Source organism: Mustela erminea, chromosome 1, assembly GCF_009829155.1.
Source record: "Mustela erminea isolate mMusErm1 chromosome 1, mMusErm1.Pri, whole genome shotgun sequence".
NCBI classification, from domain to species: Eukaryota; Metazoa; Chordata; class Mammalia; order Carnivora; family Mustelidae; genus Mustela; species Mustela erminea.
The window spans coordinates 159,899,974-159,925,716 of record NC_045614.1 but is presented as its reverse complement, the minus strand read 5'-3'; the positions used below and the strand labels follow the sequence as shown (position 1 = coordinate 159,925,716).

General features: G+C 39.2%; 1 protein-coding gene across 2 annotated transcripts in view; it reads right to left on the bottom strand.

The window, feature by feature from the left end:
• The window catches only part of CCDC191 (coiled-coil domain containing 191), an 89,862-nt gene extending 64,158 nt beyond the window's left edge, over window positions 1-25,704 (bottom strand). The window contains exons 1-7 of one of the 2 annotated variants that reach the window (XM_032348203.1): window positions 25,436-25,704; window positions 23,071-23,109; window positions 15,645-15,786; window positions 11,504-11,647; window positions 8,143-8,321; window positions 6,243-6,466; window positions 2,989-3,142 (exon numbers count right to left, since the gene is read on the bottom strand). In XM_032348203.1, the coding sequence (XP_032204094.1) occupies window positions 2,989-3,142; window positions 6,243-6,466; window positions 8,143-8,321; window positions 11,504-11,647; window positions 15,645-15,786; window positions 23,071-23,109; window positions 25,436-25,525 (972 nt within the window). In that variant the 5' untranslated portion in view covers window positions 25,526-25,704. The remainder of the gene's footprint in view (window positions 1-2,988; window positions 3,143-6,242; window positions 6,467-8,142; window positions 8,322-11,503; window positions 11,648-15,644; window positions 15,787-23,070; window positions 23,110-25,435) is intronic. The other variant, XM_032348212.1, reaches the window with a different exon arrangement.
• Window positions 25,705-25,743: the final 39 nt, after the last annotated feature.

Sequence of the window (25,743 nt, the reverse complement as noted above, 5' to 3'; positions counted from 1 at the left end):
GCCAAAGGTAGAACAATCTGAGTAATAGAGTAAACAATGATAGTAATAGATTACCCACAGAATAAAATAAATATCCATGAGCCCATATTGATAAAAGATACAACTGAATGAAGGAAAAAATAAGTGGGGAGAAAGGACAGGTTTTCTTTCTAGAAACATTTTAATTAATAAATGGAGAAGAAATGAGGGAAATACAGTATCATCATTAGACAAATACATTAATGTTACAGGCAAGATCTACCAATGGATGCTAAAATTAACAAGTCAAAATTTAAGGAGAAACAGGGTATTTGCATAGTTTTACAATATCTCCTCTAAGACATTCCAAAGGAGATATGGTAACTTTACAGTACAGGAGCACCTGGGTGGCTCAGTTGGTTAAGCCTCTATTAGTTTCAGCGCAGGTCATGATTTCAGGGTTGTGAGATCAGGCTCTGCACTGGGCATGAAGCCTGCTTGAGATTCTCTGTCTCCCTCTCTCCCTTGCCCCACTCACGCTTGCTCATGCTCAATCTCTCTCAAAAAATTAAAAAAATAAAAAAATAAAAAATAAAAATTAAAGATACTTTACAGTACAGAAACCCAGCATACAAACATTGTGTACCCCCAATATGATCCTGAGAAGCCACAGCATCACTTCTTGTAGGAATCTTGCCCAAAATGCAAAATCTCAATCTAAGCAGGAGAAAATATCAGAAAACCCATATTGAGAGACATTCTACAAAATACCTGATCAGTACCTTTAAAAAATGTCAAGGTTGCAAAAGACAAGGAAAGACTGAGGAGCTGTCATAAAGCTGGAAGAGGCAAAGGAGACATGACAGCTATATGAAACATAATTATGGACTGAGTTCTAGCTATATACTCCTAGGCATTCTCTAATGCAGAATCACGGGCTGAGTCCTGGAATAGAAAAAGGATAGAGTGGAAAAACTGGTGACATTCTATTAAGTTTAGCTAATGATGTTTAATGTTATTGTACCAAGGTTAATTTTCTAGTTTTGATAATTATGCTACACTTGTATAAGGTGTTAGCATTGGGGAAAGCTGCATGAAGGGAATTCAGGTATTCTGTGTCTTGTTTTTGCAATTTTTCTGTATGTCTAAAATTATTTCAAAATAAGAACTTAACAACAATATAGTGTAGGTTTAGATCAAGCAGAATCTGTGAGGACTGGAGATAATTTACTCATAATCACATTTTTAAGTTATACTGGTTGGTCTTTTTAAAACTGAGTAATCTGTTTTAGGTAGACCATTAATTTTGTAAAACTCTTTACAAGTGTCTAAAATTCATAGCTAGCCACTTATATCTAAAACATGTATTATTTCTTCCTGTACAGTGAACTTCACTGAAATTTAAAAATTAAGTTTCTAGAAAACACATGTCTTATTCATCTCTCATTGGTTGGATAACGTATCATGGCACGTTTCCTCACTTCTTCTCTAGATGGCCCCCTGAGTACGATCTCCTTTCCTATTTTCCTTCAGAAATCTAAACTGTTATTGTAGAACACATCAATTCTGTCTCGTGAAGGATACAACATCTGAGTCCTTGCCAATCTTTCTCAAAATGTTAATCCCAACTCTTAACATTTCCTCCTGCTACTCTTTCCTCGCTAATCCTAAAGCCAAAATTCTGACCAAAGCTCTTGTTCTATATCTCAATAATTATGTCTTGCTCATCAGTCCAAAATGCCTCCATCAAACATAGTCTCTCTCTCTCTCTCTCTTTTTTTTAAAGATTTTATTTATTTATTTGTCAGAGAGAGAGCGAGTGAGAGAGAGCACAGGCAGACAGAGTGGAAGGCAGAGTCAGAGGGAGAAGCAGGCTCCCCGCGGAGCAAGGAGCCCGATGCGAGACTTGATCCCAGGACGCTGGGATCATGACCTGAGCCGAAGGCAGCTGCTTAACCAACTGAGCCACCCAGGCGTCCCTCTCTCTCTTTTTTAAGATTTGAGAGAGAGAGAGTGAGTACAAGGGAGAGGGAGAAGCAGGCTCCCCGCTGAGCAGGGAGCCTGATGCGGGACTCCATTCCAGCACCCTGAGATCATGACCTGAGACAAAGGCAGATGCTTAACTGACTGAGCCTCCTAGGCACCTCATGTCTCTCTCTTTTTCAATCATTTAGATTATGCTTTTGCTCATATCCCAGTTATCAATATTATATTCAAATTCCTGTTATTGATTTCCAGGACTTCTGTAAGTCTGTCCTATATTTATCAAGCTCCCTCAATATCATCTTGACATTGTCTTTTTTCTTGTTAAATCTGTGCACTCCTGCATTCACTTCACTAACTTTCACTGAATTTCAGGAAAGCCTAAGGCTCTGGGTGGGTGTTGTAAGAAATATAAAATATCCCTATTTATCTTTTCTCATCCAACCTTCTCATTTTACAAACATTCCAACTAATCCCTTTCACCTGAAATGTTATAAGTCCTAAATGCATACTGCTGTCAATCCCACTTCACTGAGAGAAACTTCTGCTTAGATGGCCTGGAAAGGAAGCCCATCTGTCAATAAAAAGTAACCTTTTTTTTTTTTTTACAAAAAGTGAAAGTAAAAGGAGAAGAGAGTAATAAAAATGCAGACCATAAAAAGGAGAAGTGTATCCTTGCAGAAGGCAAGTGACTTTTCTGAATAATTCTGAATAATCCAGAAGACTGTGGAAGCCAAGCTTTCAAAACCTACCAGAGATCTACATTAGTAGTTACATGCTACTGAAGAGTAATTTAGGAAGCCACCCTAAATCACACCTGATTTCCCAAGATTACACAGAGTATCTATAAGAATAGCCCCCAGACAGGGGAATGGAGCACTGTCCCATGCCTTTGGCCAGCTGGGCAGCACAGAACCAACAGTGTGGGCAATTTGGTATTTGCGATGAGGCTCCGCTGGGCTTTAGTGAGACACTGGCCCATCTCTGATGGAGCCCTCTGTCATTTATGTCACAGAACGCTGAAAAAAGAGAGGTTATAATTCCCACCTGATGATTTTCCTTGAAAGTCTGGATTAATAACTCCCTCAGTTTCTTCTTTCTTTCTTTTGACATTTTTTCTTCATCCAGAAGAATATAATCATTTTGAAACATGCCTTTTTTGGCATTTTTTGGAGAATTTTCTTCCTGCTTTTTCCTCTCTCTGTTAACAATTTAAAAAACACATGTATGAACAACAGACTTAATGATGGGTAATTACTACCTACTATGGTGGAATGAACACTGAATTTTCCATCAGAAGACAGATTTTTATTTTATTTTTTTTATTTATTTGTCAGAGAGAGAGAGAGAGAGCGAGAGAGCAGGCACAGGCAGACAGAGTGGCAGGCAGAGGCAGAGGGAGAAGCAGGCTCCCCGCCGAGCAAGGAGCCTGATATGGGACTCGATCCCAGGACGCTGGGATCATGACCCAAGCCAAAGGCAGCCACTCAACCGACTGAGCCACCCAGGTGTCCCCAGAAGACAGATTTTTAGATCTGGTTCTAAAACTACATTGTAGGGAGGTTTTTTTTTTTTTTTTAGCCCTAGTTTATTCCTTTATAAAATGCAGATTAAATGAAATAAGAATCTGTTATACTCTGAAAAGTAGAAAACCCTATAAATATTTTAGTGAAGTATTTTTACTGAGTTTATCATTGAGGGATACTTTGATCAAAATTTGAGAGTTAACAACATGTAGACATAAGTTCTCTCTTTTTTTTCAAGGGAGGGACAAAAAAAAAGGACTCTCAGGTAAAAAAAAGGGATGAGATTTTTACCTCAAGCCTTTTTACAAAGTTTCTAAGGAGAAAAATAATAAAAGAATCAGGTATTCTTGTGTAAGGAGAGAGTGGAATTTGTATTCATTCTAACATAGCTGAAAAGAGAAAAAACAGAAATTAATAACAATAAGGAAAAAGCCTTCAGGCAAGTGACAGGAATTGCTCTGTAACTTTGTTGCTCATCTCTCTGGTCATCCTCTGTCTTACCCACATATCCTTTCTCAGCCAGGTCATCCCTCTTCTACACGCCAATTCAAGCAAGCTCACGGTAAGTCACTGCCCTTTTTTTTGGAGTGTACTAAAGTATATGTACATGTATGTGTGGAAGGCCTATATACTACCAACAATACAGTAAAAACAGCAGCTAGTCAGAAATTGGGATTCATGGGCTCTGGCCACAAAGCAGCTGTGAAAACTCACACAAATCTGTCTTTCTGAATTCCACCTTCAACTTACAGAAACTCAAGTTGGGAGGGATGCCAGAATACTCTATATTCTCATCGACATGGAGCACACAATGTTATATCTTATTATTGGTGATGTTAACCATCACTTGGTTAAGGGGACCTCTCCAGTATAAAGTTGCCATTTTCCCCTTAATTAATAAATTAATAATTAATAAATCTCTTAGAGGAGATATTTTGAAACTATGCAATGAAGCAGATTTAGGGTAGCTTACAGATAAATTAAAAAGCTCTATTGACAATAAAATTTTATTGACTCTATCCAAATGCCATAACAATGTTATATTAGACAGCTATAGGCAGATCCCAGTGGCCATTTAAAGAAATACAGTTCTAATACCATGGATCTGATTTTCTAAAATAACATTAAAATTTGTATCTGTTATGAAAGGGACAGGTGCCCACTGTGAAAAACTGAAGATATAAAAGCCATAAATATGTCCAGAAAAAAAAAAAACAAAACCAGACAATATGTCAGTACTGTCTCACTGTATAACCATTTTCATTAATTTCTCCAGTATTTATTAATGTCCATTATGAATAATATTATATTATCTTTGTGCACAAATCTTTGTCTGGATTTCTGATCATTTTCTTGGGGGTCTTTTCCTAAGAGGAATTTCCAGGTCAACCAGTAACACCAACTTTATGGCTCCTGTTGTTTATTGCCAAATTGCCTTCTGGAACGTTTAAATCAGCTCCTCTGCTAGCACTATCGCATGTTATCTGAATCACTGTAACCATGGATAAGATTTTAACTTTTAAAAGAAATGAGTGGTCAGCGAGCATCTGTCGAGTGCCCGCTATGAACAGAGCGTCCCGCTACCATCAAATGTTACTTGTTTTCACGATATATTTTAGGTCAGCCTAGATTTTTCAGGGTTTAAAAGCAATCTGAAAAGTAAGGTCGACCTTAGCAAGAGTTCACTAAAACACCGGTGATTGCTTTCTGAAAGGAATGGCGTCTGGAGGAGGCCTGAGCCCGGCACTTGAAAGAGCGGAGCACTCTGTCCACTGCCGAGCTGTTTTAAATTGGGTAGAATCAGAGCAATCAGGACCACAGGGGGAAAAGCTGAGTAGGCTGATGGGGGTGGGAGGAATTATCTAATAGGTCTTTCTGGCCTCTGAGTTTGAGTATTCAGTCCCTTCAGGCACGTTGCTCCAAGGCATTTTGCAGTTCATGCATCAGTGCTGTTTCTCAGAATAAATACACTAGTTATTTCATTTAGAAGCTCATTTTCTGCATGCGGATACATAACAGTACTACATCCTGTGAGGACTATTTTGATTTTCCTCTTATGTCAGATATTCTTGTTCTTTATCAGTGGTTGGGAGGCAATGATGAGTCTGTATGATTATCAGAAGATAAGACACTCACACCCTTCACAAAGGTGTCTGCACAATTAGCAGACAACTTTAACACTGTTCAGGTAACCAAAGAAATGCAAACTAACCAATATAATACCTATTAAAAGTGCAAAAATAGTGATAGTACTCCCGGTACTAAGAAGTGTGTGGTAAACCGGCCCACTGCCAGCAATAGTGTAAATAAGGACAACCCATTGGGAAAGCAATCTGGCAATGTTTCAAGAGTCTTCAAAGGCCTATACCATTTAACTCGGTAATTACATGCCTAAGGGTGTAAAAAACTCTGTGCTTAAGGAAACTCACTGCATTATTATATGGTGAAAAACCTGAAATAGCTGAAATGCTTATCAGATGGGGGGAAGGTCATTACATAAATTACAGTCTAGGAACTCAATGGAACTGAGACCTCAGGACTCTGGGCCATGTGTTAATTAAAACAAGCAAAATAAATGAACTTTATGGTTGCAATTAAATATGTAAAGGGATCAAGACCCAGAAGAATTAGAAAAATGTAAACAATTTGTTAAGATTGTGGAATCGTGGGTGATTTCTCCTTTGTATTTTGTTACCACAATGTCCATATTTTTAACTTCCAAAATGACTGCTTAGACAAAAAAACCCTCCAGACTGCTCACCACGGTTGGCTTACATTTTCCATGCTTCTTCCACAGTGCGTCTCCTCTCAATTATCTCCCTCCGCAGCTTTACCATCTCCCTTTGAATCTCCTCCTCCTCTTTCTTGGCCTCCAGAGCCTTCTTTTTCTTCTCTTCCTGCACCAAATACTGAGCCTCTAAGAAGACCGATTTTTTCAGGGTCTTCTCCATTCTCTGGCGCTCTAGTTCCTTCTCACGTCTCATGCGATTTTCTTTTACCTTAAAGAGAATACAGTGAGGGTGAAACGCAGCCTTTCAAATAGAAAAAGATAAAACAAAAGCTTAGAATACATTTTCAAGTTCATGATATGCCCAGTTTGAAACATTCTGGTCCAGGAGCCCACTGTTCATTGGAAGAATATGAAAAACTCATTTTTTACCTGGGTAGGGGCCAATAAAAGGGTCTACATGAAGTTAGGTGAGAGACTCCCAGAACTCTGACAATGATTTGCACCAAGTAAATATTGAAAATCTACAGTTCAGATGCCAAGCTCTGGATTCTTACTTAGTAATGATATCCTACCCCTAAAATTTTCTAAGGTATATACTACTGCTGTTTATGGAGGCCCTGTGGGCATGCTGATTATAATTTAAGAAAGAATACAGGTATTTTGGGGAGACTACATTGTGAAAGATACAATAGTGATGGGCGCCTGGGTGGATCAGTGGGTTAAGCCTCTGCCTTTGGCTCAGGTCATGATCTCAGGGTCCTGGGATGGAGTCCTGAGTTGGGCTCTCTGTTCAGCGGGGAGCCTGCTTCCTCCTCCTCTCTCTCTCTGCCTGCCTCTCTGCCTACTTGTGATCTCTCTCTGTCAAATAAATAAATAAGATCTTTAAAAAAAAAAAAGATACAACAGTGATTTACTGCTATGAGGAACGCAACACTATTCACTATTGTTATTTAAATGTACTAATGATTCTGGCTCATATTTGGAAATCAAAACCATGACTTTCACAGATATTTGCGAATAAGCACAATTTTTCAAACCTATTAATTTTCCAGAGCCCTTTCTAGCTATGAATTAAGGAGTGCTCCTTTACCTCCCTCTTCACTGAACTTTACCCTTACTTCTCTCCACTTATGTTAAGACTTGTAGATATTGGCAATCTCTTGTTGAACCTTCTCTCCTCCCTTTTATCATAAACCTGAACTAGAACCACACTTCTAACCCTTTTTCTAACATCCTCAGGGCTGATTAGGCACACCCTAATAGTTTAAAGCAACCAGAAATTCAGGGTTAAAAAAAAACAAGATACAATGTATAGACATTCATTCTAGTTCAGTCTTAGTTCTGGACATGTGGAAAAGACTTGGTCATTCTGATTTCCTGAAGATCCCCTACGAAGAGTTGAGACACATCTTTTTCCTATAACCCACTATTTATTCCCTTTGAAGAGAAGAAAGTTCCCATATGCCCTTCTAATTCAAAACAGCTGAACTAGATTTAATTCAGATCTGTCCTCCCTTTCAAATTATAATCACAAAATGAGTGAATTTTTCAGTTGTCTGGAAAAGAATTATCATTATAACATTCACTAGAATATTCATGATATTAATATTTTCATGCCACAGTTCAAAAATCAAATTCAAGCAAAACCAATCTACATATTTATAATAGATAGTACCATATACAAACTAATAAAGTTTAGTTCACCACTCCATTGTTCGAAATCAGTTATTCTTTTTTTTGGTTTTCTTAAATAAATTGTTTCCTGTCCTCAGTTTATGAGCATTATTTTTCTTCTGAAGTTCTATTTTATTTTTATTCTTTCTAACCAAACCACAGATGGCACTCTTTTTCATAATAAAGCCTAAGTCTTTATTTAAGCTTATTAAATGTGCTACACAAAGATTGCTTCCTGTTACCCATTTTAATTTTGTTTTTCCCTCCCACCTGCTTATGTCTCATCTCCATGGTAAGACGAGGATCCTTCTGCTGCTGCTTGTCTTGGTTTCCATTCATTCCAAGATCTTCCAACATTCCAGAATCCACCACTTTTTTATGGAGCAGATGGTCTATAAATTTTTGAACGGTGGTACTTTCCTCTTCTTCCTCCAAATAGCCACACAACTCTGGGGGAGACAGAGCAACAACAAAAAAAAGGGAACATTAAAAAAAAATTTAGTACAATTTCCATATTTATATAATCCTGGTACAATAAAAATACGAAGCTGTGAGTGTTCAATAAATAGTAACTGATAATGCCAATTGGATGAGCACAGCCCTCAGCAATTAACTACCTTCAAATGAGAGGAAAAAAATTCCACTCATGAGGAATTACCCTCACCCAAGTCACAAAATACTCCTTCACTGCCAAATGTAAAAGACACTACTTCAGTCTAAACATCCTTGAAGACTCCATTGTTTTTTTTAAATGGCTTTATTGAGGTATAACTGACATACAATACACTGTAAATATTTAAAGTCTACCATAAGTTTTGACATATACATCTACCAGTAAAATCATGACTATAATCAAGATAAAGAACGTGTCTGTCAGCTCCAAAAGGGTTCTCATGCTGATTTGCAATCTCCTCCTCCCACTCCTCCCCATGTTCTCGGTCTTATCCCAGGCAACCACAGACCTGCTTTCCTCTCACGATAAATTAATTTACATTTTCTAGAATTTCTTATCAATTAAACCATACACAATGTACTCTCTTTTTGGTCAGGCTTCTTTTACTCAGCGTAATTATCTCTGAGATTCATCATGTTGTTGTATCAACAGTTTATCACTTTTTCTTGCTGATTAGTATTTCACTGTATGGGTATACCATCATTTGCTCATTCATTCATGGATAAACATTTGGGCTGTTTCCAGATTTTGGCTATGACAAAGTTGTTATAAACATTTGTGTACAAGTTTTTGTATGAACATATGCTTTCTCTTCTCTTGGAAAAATGCCTAGGAGTGGAATGGCTGGATCACAGAAGTATCTGTTAAACTTTTTAAAAAACTGTCAAACAGTTCTCCAAAGTGGTTACAAAATTTTATATTCTCACCAGCAGTACTGGTGTGCTCCAGTTCCTCTATCCTCACCAATACTTAGTATGGTCAGTCTTTGGATATAAGCCATTTTGATAGGTATGTAATGGTTACTCAAGGTAGTTCTAATCTGCATTTTCTCAATGACTAATGATATGAACATCTTCCTCACTGATGTTCTGTTTAGTTCCATGCATTACTGAAAATGGGATATGAGGTCTCCGAATAATTTGGAGACTTGTGCAGTATCTATTTCTCTCTTTGACTTTCTCAGTTTTTGCTTCATGTGTTTTGGGGCTCTTTTTCTTTCCTTTTTAACATTTTATTTGAGAGAGAGAGAACATGAATGGGGAGAGCAGAGGGAGAGGAAGAAGCAGCCTTTCCATTTAGCAGGGAGCCTGAAATAGGGCTCGATCCCAGGACCCTGAAATCATGACCTGAACTGAAGGTAGATGCTTAGCCAACTGAGCCACCCACGCACCCCTATTTTGGAACTCTTTTATTAGGTGTATGTATGTTTATACTTATGTTTTCTTGATGGCTGACCTTATTATCATTATGAAATGCCCTTCTTTGTCCCTAGTAACAATTTCTTATGGTAAAGTCTACTTTTTTTCCTGATATTAGTAAGCTGCTCTCACTCTCTTTTGGTTACTGATTACACAGTATATCTTTTCCCATCTTCTTACTTTCAATCTATTCATGTCTTTGAATCTAAATTGTGTCTCCTGTAGATAGCATATAGTTACATATTTTAAAAATCATTCTGTCAATCTTTGTCTTTTAATTGGAATATTTAACCTGTTCACATTAAATGTAATTCATTTAGGTACGACTACGTACATACCTACCTATGTATGTACAAATATAAGGTACGACTTATGTTTGTCATTTTCATATGTTTCCTATATGTCTTCTGTAAATGCCCTTTGTCAGGCTGAGAAATTGCTAGTTTGCTAAGTATTTTTTTTAATCAGGGATGGATGTTAGATTTTGCCAAGTACTTTTTCTGTGTCTATTGAGATAATCCCATATTAATCAATATTTTTGGTAAATATCCTTTTTTAATGGTTACAGAATAGGAATGTTTTAATCTACAAAAAAAAAAAAAGGGGGAAGAAAACAGAACAAAAAATTCTACAAGCATAAGAGTGAGGCCTGGTATGATACTAAATGATAATTGTCAATCTAAATAAATACAACTAGATCTATTAGCATCATATGAAAGGACTAATAGTTTCACTATAGTCCACACAGTTTCAGAATAAATATGAAGTATGGAAATGCCTCACTTTAATAATGATATTAATAAATTAGAAAACATCCAAAAGGTGGCAACCAGCATAATAAGATTTAGAAATGATGTGATATGAAGAACTGTTTTGAGAACTGGCATATTTAAGCTAGAAACACTGAAGTATAGGAGAGATCAGACATGATTATATTACAAACAAACAAACATAACAATACTTCTCTTGGGAGAGGGAACATGGTATTATTTTCTCTTACACTAAAGAGCTACAAATGTCAAACTCCTACTTCTCCCAAGAGAAAATATATTGAGGATTAGAGCCCGACAATAGCTCCTCTATCCTGGGAGATGTGCCAGCAGAAATTATATCACCCATGTGTGAGGGATACTAAGGAATGATCTCTATCTGAGGGCGTGAAAAGGGGAGATCAGACCAGGTGACCTTGAAGGATTCCTCTAACTTTAAGAGCTCATGATTTTGTGGTTGCTGGGCTGGGAATATTGTAGGTTTTGTAGAGTCCTAAACAAGGGGAATACTGCCAGGTGAGTTTACCAAGCATGTGTGTGAGTCACACATGAGGAGCTGCCACCACCATTGCCGGGCGTACCTTTATGCTGAGGAAAAAAAATACCAAATTCCGAGTACACTCAATGAACCCTTACTCGCTAGTTGGGTGTATAAGCAGTAAACTCTTTTATAAATGTAAAATGTTTAAATGTAGCCACATCAAAATAAAGAGTCATCCAGCAATATATGGGAAGAGACACTCAAAGAGCATTAATTGCTATTATAGTCATAAGAGAATTACAAATAGAATATTTTATTTAAAAAACACCATGAATGTACTGAGGATATAGGTAAATAATTTAAATTGAACCAAGAAAAATTAAAGTTATTTATAAAACTAAGCAAACCACAGCAAATAATATTTCATTCATTATTTAAAACAATTAAAAAGACTTCTTAGATACATTCATTAGATGTTAAAGCTTAGAACAATCAAAAAAGTTCTTACCATCAAACTTGTCATATTTCAAATGATCACTGGCTTCTGGCATAGGAAGGGTATTTAACCCAGTGTCTTCAGCATCCTCTTCACCATCACTTGCTAGTTCTTGCTTAAGTTTGGTGTCTAACCACTCACTGACTAGTTCCTGAGCTATCAACAAAACAAAAAAATTTTTAATATTACTATTACTTCAGAGACTTTCTTCTTTCACTGTTTTCATTCACTCAGTAAATACTGAGTATCTATCATGTGTCAGGTACTGTGTTAGATGCTAAGAAAAGAGCAAAAAACAAAAAAGGACAAATAAAACTTATCACCAACAAAGTTTACATTTTAACTGGAGAAAAGAGACAATAAATAAGTAAATCAGAAAAACAGAGCTGGCAAGTGAGAAACAGTACGTAAAGAAACGGAAGGTAAGTATTGACGGTTTGAAACTGGGGACTCAAAGAAGGCCTTTTTGAGAAGATATTTGGGCAAAAAAGGGAAGAAAGTGAGGAAGTGAGCCATATGGATATGTGAGGAATCTTATTCCACGCAGAGGGAAAGCAGTTGCAAAGGCCCTAAGGAAGAGAATGTCCAGAGTGTTGGAGTAGTAGCAAAGAGGCAGTGCGGCTAGAAAGGAGTGAGTGAAGGGGAATAATAGGAGATAAAGGAAAGAGATAATGTGGGGATCAGATTTTGAGCAGTGGTTCTAGATCATGGATGATCTTGTCCCCCCGGGGGACATTTGGCAACATCTGGAGCCATTTTTGGTTACTGTAACAGGGATAAGTGATACTAGCATCTGGTAGGCAGAGGCCAGATTTGCTGTTAAACATCAGCAATGTTTGGTGTCAGTATTTACTGAGTGGTTAGACACCAAACTTTGGGGCCCTCACCCCAAAGATAATTATCTAATTATCTGTTGTATCATCCACAGTGCTGAGGTTGAAAATCCCTTACACAGAAGCAGGGGACACCAGTTGGGAGATAAATGCAATAATCCAGCAAAGAAGTGATAGTAGCCTGGGCCTGGACAGGAAGTAATAAAAATGGTCCAATTTTAGAAAGTATTGCTTTGAGGTGGAACTGACAGGATTTGCTGATGTAGTGGATATGGGAATGAGAGAAAGAAATCTACAAGGTTTCTGGCTGAAGCAACTGCAAAAATGGAGATGCCATTTACTGAGACAGGGAAGGCCGAGGGACAAGCAGGTTTAGAGGGAACACCAGGAATTCAGTTTTAGGTTAGTTCAGTTTGAAATGCTTAGGAGACATACACATAATAATGTCAAACAGGTATTGGCTATACCACTCTGGATTTCTGGGGAGAGGTCCAAGCTGAAGAAATAAATGTGGGTGTCGTCAGCATATGGATAGAATTGAAAGCCGCAGAAGTGGATGAGAGCACCAAAAGAGGAAGATGGATAGAGAACTGGTTCCAGGAATAAGCCCTGAAGAACTCCGGTATTTGGGGGTTGAAGAGATAAGGCAGAACCAGAAAAGCAGACTAGGAAGGAGAGGCCATTGAGGTAGGAGGAAAACCAAATAATGAAAGCCAAATCAAATAATGGAAGCCAACTTCTATTTGAATTTTTTTCTTAGTAATATTCAGAAATCTTCAATATATAGGTATGAGAGACAATGTCTACTTTAGCAATACCCTCATCACTATCATCATTATCAAACAGCTCTATGAGTAGGACATAGGGGTTTCAAAGAAAAGTATGTATTTCAGCACTATCTTCATCACTGTTACCATGATCACATAGTGCTGAGGGAATGGAATGTTTCTTACATTAAATGAGGCCAAAAGGCGGGGCTCCTGGGTGGCTCAGTCTTAAGCATCTGCCTTCGGCTCAGGTCATGATCCCTGTGTCCTGGGATTGAGCCCTGCATGGGGTTCCCTGCTCAGTGAGGAGCTTACTTCTCCCTCTCCCACTCCCACTCCCCTTGCTTGTGTTCCCTCTCTCACTGCCTCTCTGTCAAATAAATAAATCTTAAAAAAAAAAAAAAAAGGCATTTTAAACAGATAGGAATACAGGACATATAAAATAGAAAACAATGAATCAAGACAGTAGAAACCATGTAAAAAGTATACTAGCAATTTTATTGGCTTTCAGAGGAAGGTAAAGAAAGGGAACAGATATATTTTTTTAAAGATTTTATTTATTTGAGAGAAAGAGAGAGAGAAAGAGAGGGGAGAAGGTCAGAGGGAGAAGCAGACTCCCCATGGAGCTAGAAGCCCGATGTGGGACTTGATCCTGGGACCTCAGGATCATGACCTGAGCCAAAGGCAGTTGCTTAACCAACTGAGCCATCCAGGCGGCCCAAGGGAACAGATATTTACTGAGTAACCCTGTGTACAATAATTCAGACATTTAGATGTATAATAATTTATATGTGAATAAGTCAGATTTACTAAATGCCATTCATTAGTAAATAGGGGTTTGCTATGCAGTCCCCCAAAAGAACAAAGAACGGGAACTGCCCTCCCTTGGAGGGTTCAACTGCAGGAACATCTCCTTTTGGATCAGAGGCTCTAAGGCTACATTAAAGCAGAGTTTCTCAAACTATGTTCCTCGGAACATTGGTTCTTATTGAATATTAATGATGATTGATGAGAGGAGAAAAAAGGATATTAGCCTTTGAAAACCATGTTCTCTTCATATACTAGTACTTTCCAATGTTGTAGCACTAATTCCTCAGGATAGGAATATGGATTTCAGGATAAAAAGAGTTTCAAAGTATAGGAAGCTTGGGAATTGGGGTAACTAAACATTTTTTAGACAGCATGACTTCTCAGAAACTCTAAGAGGCTAAAGTATATTATGTATTCCCACCAGTGGGTTGGGAGACAGTGTGCAAGGTGTAGCCTTGCCAATTTCAGAACCAATCTCCTTTTCCCATCTCCAGTTCTAGCAACCACCCAAGACCAAGGGCCTTTATTGCTTACCCAGACCCCTATACCAGCCTCTCACTGAACTCGCTCTTCCCTCCTTTTCTCCCCTATAATTCACTTTTGTATATTTAAAATATTGATCTGCTTAAAACCCTTGAATGATGATGTCCCATCATACTCAGAATAAAATCTAAATTCTCTTACCAGGCTTATAGGCCATGTTAACAGGTATTTTGCTCACTCCTGCAAGCTCATCTCCATTGGGAAGTTCCAGCCACACTGGTTTTCCTTCAGTTCCTGAAGGACACCAAGCTTGTCTGTACTTTAACTCTTGATGCTACCTTTCCCTCTGTCTGGGATGCCCTTCCTCCATTACGGGTTAGCTGGCTCCTTCTTATTACTCAGGTCCAAACCTGAATGATTTATTACTACCTAATAATTTTAAGTTTCCTTTGTTCTTACAGTAGAATTTGCATCCCATGAAAGCAAGGGCTTTGCCTCTTTTGTTCAAAACCTGTTCCTCCAGTGCCTAAAACAGTACTTGGCACAGGTATAATTATATATATATTTGTATATAATAGATTTTATTATAAACGTAAGTTGTTATTATATATATACTTATAAATAATTTTATATATTTTTTGAATGAAGACATGCTATGAATAAATAGAGCCATTTAATAGAATAAATTAATGGAATAAAAAGAGACAGTAGTGTAAATGGAAGCTGGCTTCCAGGACATGGCCGCTCTGACTTTCCTCCTACCTCTGTGGCCTTTCCTTTCCAGTCTTTGCTGGTTCCCCTGATCTCTTCATCCCTAAATGCTGGGGTTCCCCAGAGTATCGGAAACTAAATACTAAATTACAGAAGAGTAAATGTTTTGGGGAGGTAGGAAGGTTAGAGAAGTTTAGACTCTCTTCAGAAAGAATGAAGTGGATTTACAAACTAATGGTCAAATGATCTCCTAAGACTAGATCAAGTGATCATGCTGCAAGAGGGACACCTATAACACCCACCAGGCAGCTATGTCGTTCAAACTGCCTCTGGATGTGGTTCCATTTTGGGAGACAAAATGGGCCTTAAATATAGCCTTACTTATAATGTTGGAGTTCACTCCAGGATAGATCGAGGTAGGAAGACACAAAACTTGAGAAAGAGAAAGAAAAGTCTCCATCCTGTACTCTGAAATGCATCATAGGTTATGCTTTAGCAAGCTGTATTCTAAAGAACTGTTAATACTGCAGCAAAAACGTATTTTCTTACCTTCTGCATAGACTTCATCATGATCCTCTATTTGCTCAGATGTTTCCAAATCTCTGATTTCGCTCCAAAGCCTTCTGGACAAATTGGAATTTGTAGCAGAAAATGCTTTTGAAACTGCAAATTCGGAGGCTTTCTCCACCTTCTTTCATATCATAGAAAAAAACTCATTTAGATGACGACAACCTTGTTAGGGCTAATGGATTTCTTTCCTACTCAAGAAACTGATTTTCTACCACCAACTAAGATAACTTCCACTGTTCCATTTTTAAAGGAATCCTGGAGGCTTAAACACCCCAAATAATTTCATTTTTTAAACATGAAATTAATTGCAATAGTTTCCCAAATTTTAACATGTATTCACAATGTTTATTTATTTATTTATTTTTAAAGATTTTATTTATTTATTTGACAGACAGAGATCACAAGTAGGCAGAGAGGCAGGCAGGGAGAGAGGAGGAAGCAGGCTCCCCGCTGAGCAGAGAGCCTGATGCGGGGCTCGATCCCAGGACCCTGGGATCATGACCTGAGCCGAAGGCAGAGGCTTTAACCCACTGAGCCACCCAGGCGCCCCCACAATGTTTATTTTTGAACAAAAGTTATTATTTAAACTTTAGATTACTTTTGTTTAGAGCATAAGTGATGGGATCCTGACACCTGGATATTTTATTTTAAATAAAAAATACAGTATTATTAGCTCCCAATGCTACTAGGATCTGCATATGAATATAAAGCAGAGGCAGAGCAGCTACACTTCCTGAAAATCCTACCCCTGGAATGAACCTCCCATCATACATTAAACAAACTATAGGCTCAATGAAATTGGGATTATAGCCATCCAGAATGGTTTGAAGCAACAGTAAAAACATGGCCCAATTAATGGGATTGGTGGAGGTGGGCAAACTGTTGGCACTTTGATTTACCTGCACAATATAAAAGAATTTCTTTTGCAATTAAATCCCCGACTTTCTCCCTCCCCACAAACTTGGTCTCCTCCACATCTGCTGTATTCCCAGGCTTCCAACCTAGGTGACAATGCCATTTTTTCAGTTCTCAGGATGAAAACCTTGGGAGTCCTTGAATCTATTCTCTCCCTCTTACCCCAAAACCAATCTGTCAGGAAATCTGTTGACTCTATTTTCAAAATATATCCAGGATCTGACCCCTTCTTATCATCTCTACTGCTATCACCTGGTTCAAAGCACCACAATTTCCTGACAGGTTTTCTGTGATCATCTCCCACCACAGCTCAGATGGTCCCTTTGAAATGAAAGCCGTACATAACTCTGGTTAAAATCCTTTCATGTTTCCCTATTTCACTCAGAATAAAAATCAAGGTCCTTACTATGTGCTTCAAGGTCCTGCACCATGAAGCCCTTTGTAAACTCTCCAACCTTCTCCTTTGCTACATTCCGTTGCTCACTTGACTTCAGCCACACCGACCATGCGCATGCCTTCTCAAATGTGCCAAGCATGGTCACACCTCATGGCCTTTGTTCTTACTTCCCCTCTGCTGCACTGCTTTCCCTCTTGCCACCTCATGTCTTTACCCAAATGTCACCTTCATAGTAAGGCTTTCTCGAACTATCCTACATGAAATTGTAACCACCCTCCTCACAGCTCTCTCTATTCCCCTTCTCTGTTCTTTCTCTATAGCACTTCTGACCTCATAACATATTTTACCCTATATTGTCTCCCCTTAGTAGAATGTAAGCAGGCATGTTTGTCCTCTTCATGTGTAAAACCCCCAGTACCTATAAGAGTGCTTGGCATATAACAGGTGTCCCATAAATATCTGTTAAAACAATGAATACATGTGGGCGCCTGGGTGGCTCAGTGGGTTAAGCCGCTGCCTTCGGCTCGGGTCATGATCTCAGGGTCCTGGGATTGAGTCCTTGGGCTCTCTGCTCAGCGAGGAGCCTGCTTCCTCTTCCTCTCTCTCTCTGCCTGCCTCTCTGCCTACTTGTGATGTCTCTCTGTCAAATAAATAAATAAAACCTTAAAAAAAAAAAGAATACATGTAAAATTTATTTTTTTAAAGATTTATTTATTTGAGAGCGAGTGAGCAAGTGAGTGAGCATGCGTGCACACGCAGGGGGAGAGGCAGAGAGTGAGGGAGACAAGCAGACTCCCCGCTGAGTGGCGACCCTGACACCAGCTTCAATCCTGAGATCACAACCTGAGCCAAAGTCAAGAGTTGGACACTCAACCAACTGAACCACTCATGTGCCCCTAAAATGTATTTTAAAAAGCTGTACTTACCCACAGTTTATATTCCTGCCTATTTTGAAAAAGATTTTTCCTCCTGCCCTTCACGGAAAGACTGGTAGAACCTCTGGCAAAACTTGCCAGGGAGTTTACCTTTTAAATTCTCAAGGGTTTCATGTATTAAGTTTGAATTAGAAACAGAGGATTAAAGTTGAAAAGCTAAGGGTAATTTGAAAAAGATGTAGAAAACAGAACACACAGGAAAAGATATGGATCAGAAGAAAACATGATCTAATCAGGGTTAGAATAAAGAAAGTATCATTCATTCTTTATGAGTCACTCTGGAGAGCTCTGTCTCCCACATTATTTCTTGGCCTCTGATGTGCCCAAATTTATGATGGTTGATATGGCACTTAATGGATGGTCACAATATGCTTGGCACATAGTCCTTTCCTTTAACGTTTTAAAATTCTAAGACAGCAAGATGAATTTCATATATATCATGTATGTATATAACATTTTAAATGTATATAACATTTTAAATGTATATAACATTTTAAAATGTTAGTATAATCTGAATAAATCTAATATAAAATGTTGCCAAATTCAACGTAGAAAGAATGTGACAACACATCTTGGGTAGTTCTTTTTGGGCTTTTGCATATTGTAAAAGCAGTGTCACAGCTAAAAATAAAGAAATGGTTTCTAAAGGTAAATTATTGTGATTTATTACTAGTTTGTACTGAGAGTTGACCTCTCCCTCTGCAGTTTTTTGTCCAATAACAACGGTGTAATGTATCTCCCTTCTACTTTTTATTGCTTCAGCCTACATTATAAACAAAGAACCACTAGGGGAAAAAAAAGATCAACTTTCAGTTTTTAAACTAACATTCACAAACAAAAAATGAACAGCAAAAACAGGATTGTAGATTTTGTTCCTTAGGCTATGAATGAAAGAAAGAACTCTGTATGAGAGATCATCTCACCTGAACTGGAATTAGTATAGATTCTTAACAAAGGAGGTAAAGACAGCTTGGACACAGGGGCAGACTGATTTTGGTAATAAAGAAGGACATGGGCTGGTACTTACAAGGAAGGGTTGTTTGCTTGGCTCTCACAAAGCAAGTGTTTGGAATATCACTTAAAATGAAAATTTTGGTAAAAAAAAAAAACCCAACTAGATGATATTGGGGATTAGAAATAGTCTCTGGGGATGCCTGGGTGGTTCAGTGGGTTGAGGCCTCTGCCTTCAGCTTGGGTCATGATCTCAGGGTCCTGGGATCAAGCCCCACATGGGGCTCTCTCCTCAGCGGGGAGCCTGCTTCCCCCTCTCTCTGCCTGCCTCTCTGCCTACTTGTAATCTCTGTCTGTAAAATAAAAAAAATAAAAATAAACATAAAATAAGAGATAGTCTCTGTATTTCCTTGTTTAAAATATTACATCCTTACCACTTCATTCAAAATAAATATGTGAGAGACAGAAGAGGTCTATCTTAAATTAATATTTCAGTAACACAAAGTATCAATTTAACAGCTTACTATTTAAGCAAGTTGATTGAAGGACTGAAGGCTAGCCCTGTTCTCACTACCTTAGTGGACACTGAGGGGAAAGCAAAACTAAAAGTGACTATCAAAGAGTTCACCTTTATCTAACTACCACTCACCTACTATCTACTATTTATTGCTTCGTGTGCCATGTGTGCAAGACACAACTCAAGAATCGCTCTAAAGGAACACAAAGTGATTAGAAGAGTTTCTAATCAAATGTTTCTTACTCAGTAACTGTGTTACATGTAAATATATAATTTATAAAGAACTATCTTAAGTTACTCCCATGATCTTATAAATACTCAGTAAGAGCTCCTTACATCCCATGACACACATCAATCCCAATGTCCACTCAACAGCAGGAACAGCAACTATAATGCACTCTTTCATTTCCTCAAGGCTGGGAGGTACAAGCACAACTTTCTCAATATGCCTTCAAGTGTAAACTGCATGTTTATAAATAATAGTTTGGGGAGTAATATATTTTTCAGAGTGTCCAATTTTTTAAAAAATCACTCTGTATACAAGCAAATGCTGAATGCAGTCTCTGTTGTGTATGAATGCCAATACAATTCCCAGGGAAAAAGTATTAGAAGATGGGATTAGGTGGTTGAGGTGGGTCAGGGGAAGTTCAGCACCTCAAGCTGAATTTTAAGGGAAAGATCTAGAATGGCCCTCCCAGAGAGGAATGGTATCCCAGTCTTGGAGGATCAGTGTGAGTCAAACTAAACGGAAGACAGAAGGGGAAGGAGACTGGCCTGACAAAAGTCACATGGAGTATCAGCAAAGGTGTTGTTGCAGGTTGATTTATATTACAGCTAGACTGACAGAGGGCCTTAAATGCCCATCTAGAATTTAAAGTTTCATCGGGTTGCATACAGAATCCCTGAAAGTTAAGAATAGAGAATCAATGAAAATGTTTAAAAAGCTTAATTATCAAAGTAACAGAATCCACAGGAGTAAAGAGACGAGTCAGTCAATCAAATCAGGATGAGGATAAATTGTAAGTTACAGTGAATTGTTGCATTTTCGGTGAGCTGCCCCAGAACGCAAAGTTCTACTCAAGGTCTGCCTGATTCTAAGCGACTTCAGCGTCCCTCCGGAAGACTTACCAACATTTCAGCCTCAAAGTTTGCTTGGCTCCTGTATTCTAATGGCCTTTCCCGCAATCGTACTTCCACAACCCACTGACGTGGTCCTGAACCACATGACATAGAATCTTCCATTGTTCAACCCCAAAGCTGATAACCCCTCCCCAACATCAGCCTCCTGCCCATCTACCTCTTTTGCTTCCCTTCCTCTGCTACATTGGTGTTGCACCACAACCTTCATCAAATTAGGTCTCCTCCTCCTTTAAAGGGTCCTTTAAAGGGCCCCCCTCCTTCCTACTCTGCCTGGATATTCAGCTACTCTCTTATATAAGCCTCGGATCTCTTGCATCTTTGCTTCTGCAGTGAAAACTCTCAAGCCTGGATCAATCTGCTCTACCAATTTTTGGTACCACATAAGATTTTGGTTACTTGATTCAGCCAAGTCCCCAGGGCTGCCCCAGTGATCTCTTCTGTTCAAAGAAAGCCCTTTCTCGACCTTCACCATGCTCCATACCCTCTCCATATTCTCTTCCTTTTTCCATGGAACAAGGTCTAAGCTGACTTTGAGAGGGTGGTACACTTAAGGGGATTTGGAAGTCTTAGGTCCAGAAGTCCTAACTGTTCAGGATACCCCCAGAGAGCTGGGTTACATTAGGGAACAAAATCATTAAAGAAGACAGGAGTGAACAGAAAAGTAGTAAGAGAAGCATGAGAAAACAGGGTCATAAAAAGATAATGAAGGAGGAGATTTCTATAATTTAAAAAAGTGACAACTGTATCAAAGGAACCTTACAAAGTTTGAGGATGAAGAAGAAAACAGTGGATTTGATCAGGAAGTCATTTATGACAACTGCTTCTGCGGAGTGGTGAGAAACAGAAACAGGAGGAGGAAAATTACTGTAGACACCAGAGGATAATAAAAATGCAAGGGAAGGAGTCTAGACTATACACTCAAAGACACTGGATAAGAAAATGATGTACCATAATCAGAATGGACTGCAGGGTCAAGTAAGGACTTACTTTTTTTTTTTTTTTTTGAGATGAGAGATTTGAGGGCATAATGGAGACAGAGCTACCACAGAAATTTTAGAGGAATGCTAAAAATCTAACCGGTCAAGCTGTCTGACAACTGCATAAAGTCAGAGCAGAATTTTATCCTTCTCTTTCACTTAAATCTTCCCTTCTGGAGGGGACAGTAACTAAATGTGCAGCTGAGCCCTGCAGGGGCCTGGCACTGGGACACTCAGCACAGACATGGAAACTAGGCTTTGTAGGAGGCTGGGAGTGGGCTTCCCAGAGGCTGGCCTCCATAACAGCAGATCTGTTTTACTGGTCTTCTAAGTCAGACCTTCTGCAGGAACCAGGAAGCCTTCTCTGCGCCATCTATATTTTAGTGTAACCCACCACATGTTTCTATTACATCCTTAATTCTCCCAAGAGTTTTAAGTAAGTTGTTTAACTCCACTGGACTATAAACTCAGGGAAGGCAGGGATTATACCAGCCCCAAGCATGGTTTTATCTTCAGTGTTCAACAGAATGGCCTAGTACTTAGAAGGACTTAATAAATACTGGCTGGATAAATAAATAGTTAATAGGGATTACATGTGGCTTAGGTTCCATCTGGAACTTATAATGCCTGTCAATTTAGATAAGTAATAGCTCTTCAAAATACGACCAGGCAGAATGGTATTTTCCCAGGAAAATGCTGCATGATTTTGAAACATATGCTGCACAAATGAACTGAGTATGGCAAGATGCCAAACTGGCACTCTGAGGCATGCACCGGAAGTAGTTTAATAGTACTTTCAACTTAAATGGTACTTGGACTCAAAAACACCTAGCTCAGGCCTGGAAAAGAGCTCAGAAAGTTAACCTAACTCAATCCTCCCCTCACAGAACACTCAAACATATTCTTCATTAGTCCTAACATTAAGTGGCCATTTAGAATCCACTTGAATACTTCCACTGATAGAAAATACATCTCTTTATGAGAATGCCCACTCCATTTTTGGCTCCCTCCAGTTATGAGAAAACTCTTACAATGCATGCACATCTTTCCTAATGCACTGGTCCCATAGATCAATGTAACTACAGTACAGTCTTTCCAATATCCGAGGAAGGCCACCACATCCTCTCTTACAGCTTCTTCTCCCCTGCCCCTTTAGTCCTCTTCATAGGATCCTCACAACATTTGAAAAAGCACATCTAGGGGCACCTGGATGGCTCAATTGGTTAAGTGTCTGCCTTTGGCTCAGATCATGACCACAGAGTCCCAGAATCAAGATCAAGCCCCACAGCTCTCCCTCCCTCTGCCCCTCCCCCTGCTTGTGAATGCTCTCAAATAAAAAAAATAAAATCTTAAAAAAAAAAAAAGCATGTTTATACTCATTTTCTTGTCATTCATATTTTCAGGAGAAGCAACAGAATGATAAAGAAAAACTAAGGAATCTAAAACTAAAGCAACACAGTCCCATTAGAATAAAAATAGCAAAACGTGCACAAAACGGAGATCTATCAGTACTCCTTCCCATCAGATTATGTCTGACTCTTAACTCTCTATCTTAACTGTGCAACATCCTTACCTTAATCCAGTGTTCCACATTGTCAGGGTCAAAGGCAGGCTGTAGATAACATATAGAGAATATTAATACACAGCAATAACTTTATGAATTTTGCCATTTTAATCTATCTTTCTGACTAAAGCATAGGGAAATGTGTCCTTTTTCTTTCCCCAAGCCATTTCATCAGCAAGTTCAGCAAGAACACAGAATGATGGTTGGAAGAAGAAACGTGAAACCTTCTCTGGGAACTCTTCTGTTTTTATCTCCTGCCTAAGCCCACTTGGATATTCTAATTTAATTGGTCTGGAATATGGCCCAGATGTATCCTTTTTTTTTTTTTTTTCTTAAGTTCTCCAGGGGGACACCGGGGTGACTCAGTCGGTTAAAGTAGTGGACTCTTCATTTTGCCTTGGGTCATGATCTCAGGGTCCTGGGATCAAGTCCTGCGTCAGGCTCTGTGCTCAGCACACAGTGTGCTTTTCTCTCTCCCTCTGCTCCTCCTCTCGTACTCTCTAATAAATAATATCTTTAAAAAAAAAATAAAGCTCTCCAAGAGCCAAAATAGAGGAATGCTAGATATATTCCTTATAAAAAACTAAATAAGCACTGATTAATGAGCCAGATTATTCAAAAGTCATGGAAGCAAATCTGCTTGGAGAAGGGTATGCCCCCTTCCTCATGTCCCTCTTTTCAAGAATAACCTATATCAAGGGGCTTTCCTATCTTACCTACAGCAGGACTGTTGTTTGCTCCAATATGACCAGGGGTGGGGGTGGCGGTGGGAGGATGTGATTGGGGATAATCACTCTTCTGTCTTATAAAGCAGAAAATGAAGTAAAGATCATTTCTACCCAGGTCAGTCAGATATTAATCTAAAATTAGAAATCAGACCAGTAGGACACCTCCTTTCTTAACTCTCTGTAACTCTCAGAAGCTCGTAGAATTCCCTGTAACAGTCACTTAGCAAATAGAGGTATGTGCTTTGCTAATAATTCAGGGGGTCTTTAAATAAAGAAGGGAATATCTAAACTAGCATACTGTCACATGGAGGAAGGAAAGGTGTAATACTCTTTCACTTACATAACACTTCACCTTCAAAGTACCTTAAGATAATTAATTAATGCAGCTGTACTGCTGAATAATTTTGTCTCTGCAAAAAAGAAAGAGCTGATCCTATTAAAACACAACTGAACTTCAAGAAGCTCTTGTGCTTTTTCCTTTTCATTCTCTAGGCAGTAACAAGGAGTACTAGCAGCAAAATCCTTCCTTTTGGAGTCTTAAGAAACGGTCCCAAATTTTACCTTTCATCATCAAGTCTATACCCATGACCTATTTGGGATCCAATCTCTTGTGGAACTAGCACATTACAATAGGAGCAGACTCTGTTTCCAACTCTCTCTAGTGTTCCTATCTAACCCTCTGGTATCTGGGGCAAGATATTCACCAAGTGGAATATGTCCAGGACATTATTTAGCAGATATATTTAGAACAAACTGCAAGCACGATTGTCTAGAGCCCTAAGAATGCCACATCTCTACAGAAATTTTTTTTTAAAGAAAGTGTAACTTCAGGGTGAAAACAGCTGGTGAAACTGCTCTGGAGCTGGAAGCTGAGAAGCCACTCCATTTTGGTACTCTCACTTACATTTCAAGCATTTATTTTTGTGTCTGTTAAAAAGGTAGTCTGTGGAAAGCGCACACCGTGTGACTATGACTTTGCACATGGCATTTATGTATGTTTCAAGTTTAAAATAGGGTTACCAGTTTTCCATGTCTTTGGATGCTAAGGCATCAAAGGAGGTAACAGATATAAAAAGGAAATGTTGGTTGAATTAAAAAAAAAATTCAATTGAATCAAGTAGTGGTATGTCTAATAACCACTTGCATTCCTGAGTTCGTTTTGATACTTTATGAAAAATTAGAAGGGAGGAATATGAGGTAGAGGACTTAACATGAAGATCTGCCCTCTCCAATAACGATCCAAAATTTGGAAAGAAGAGAAGGAAGGAAGGAAAGATTGGAAAGGGAGGGAGGGAGGATGGAAGGAAGGAAGGAAGGAATGCGGAGGTGGGAATGTGGAGGTGGGAATGCGTGGCGAGGGAGTTCAAGAATTCTCTTCACCAGGATGGGCACTAGCCGACCTCTCCTGTTTAAGATGGAACTAGTTCTTTCACGATGCTGCCCACCAAAGTAGCAAGGTATCCAGACCCCAAAGTTCATAGGCCCTCTTCGCCAGGGCAATGCTGTCTCCAGGGTCGTCTAGGCAAGGGGGAGACGGGTAAGGATGCCCCTGGGGGAAGAGGGAGGTAGCGCAGCCCAGCCGGCAGGCCTCGGGGCCGGTCCCCGCCCCCCCTCCTCCCCCAGAGCTCCCGTTTGGGATGGATCACCTTGGGACTCGGCTTCCTTGTAAACTGTTTCCAGCGATTCGGCCCCGTCCTCTTCCTTGAGGAGGACCCTTCCTGGGGGGCCAGCAGCATTTTCCAGGTTCAGGCCGGGACCACCGCAAAACTGGAACGACCGCTCAGTTGCCGGGCTGCTTCCGCGTTGTCCTGGGAGTTGTAGTTCCTCCGGCCGCAAGGAAGGCAGATATGAGGCGCCGCCGAACCACTACTCCCAGGAGGCTTTGCGCAGGCGGAACGGGTTTGCTCAGTAACCTATGGCAACGGCAGCGGCCCCGCCGCAACGCAGTCACTAG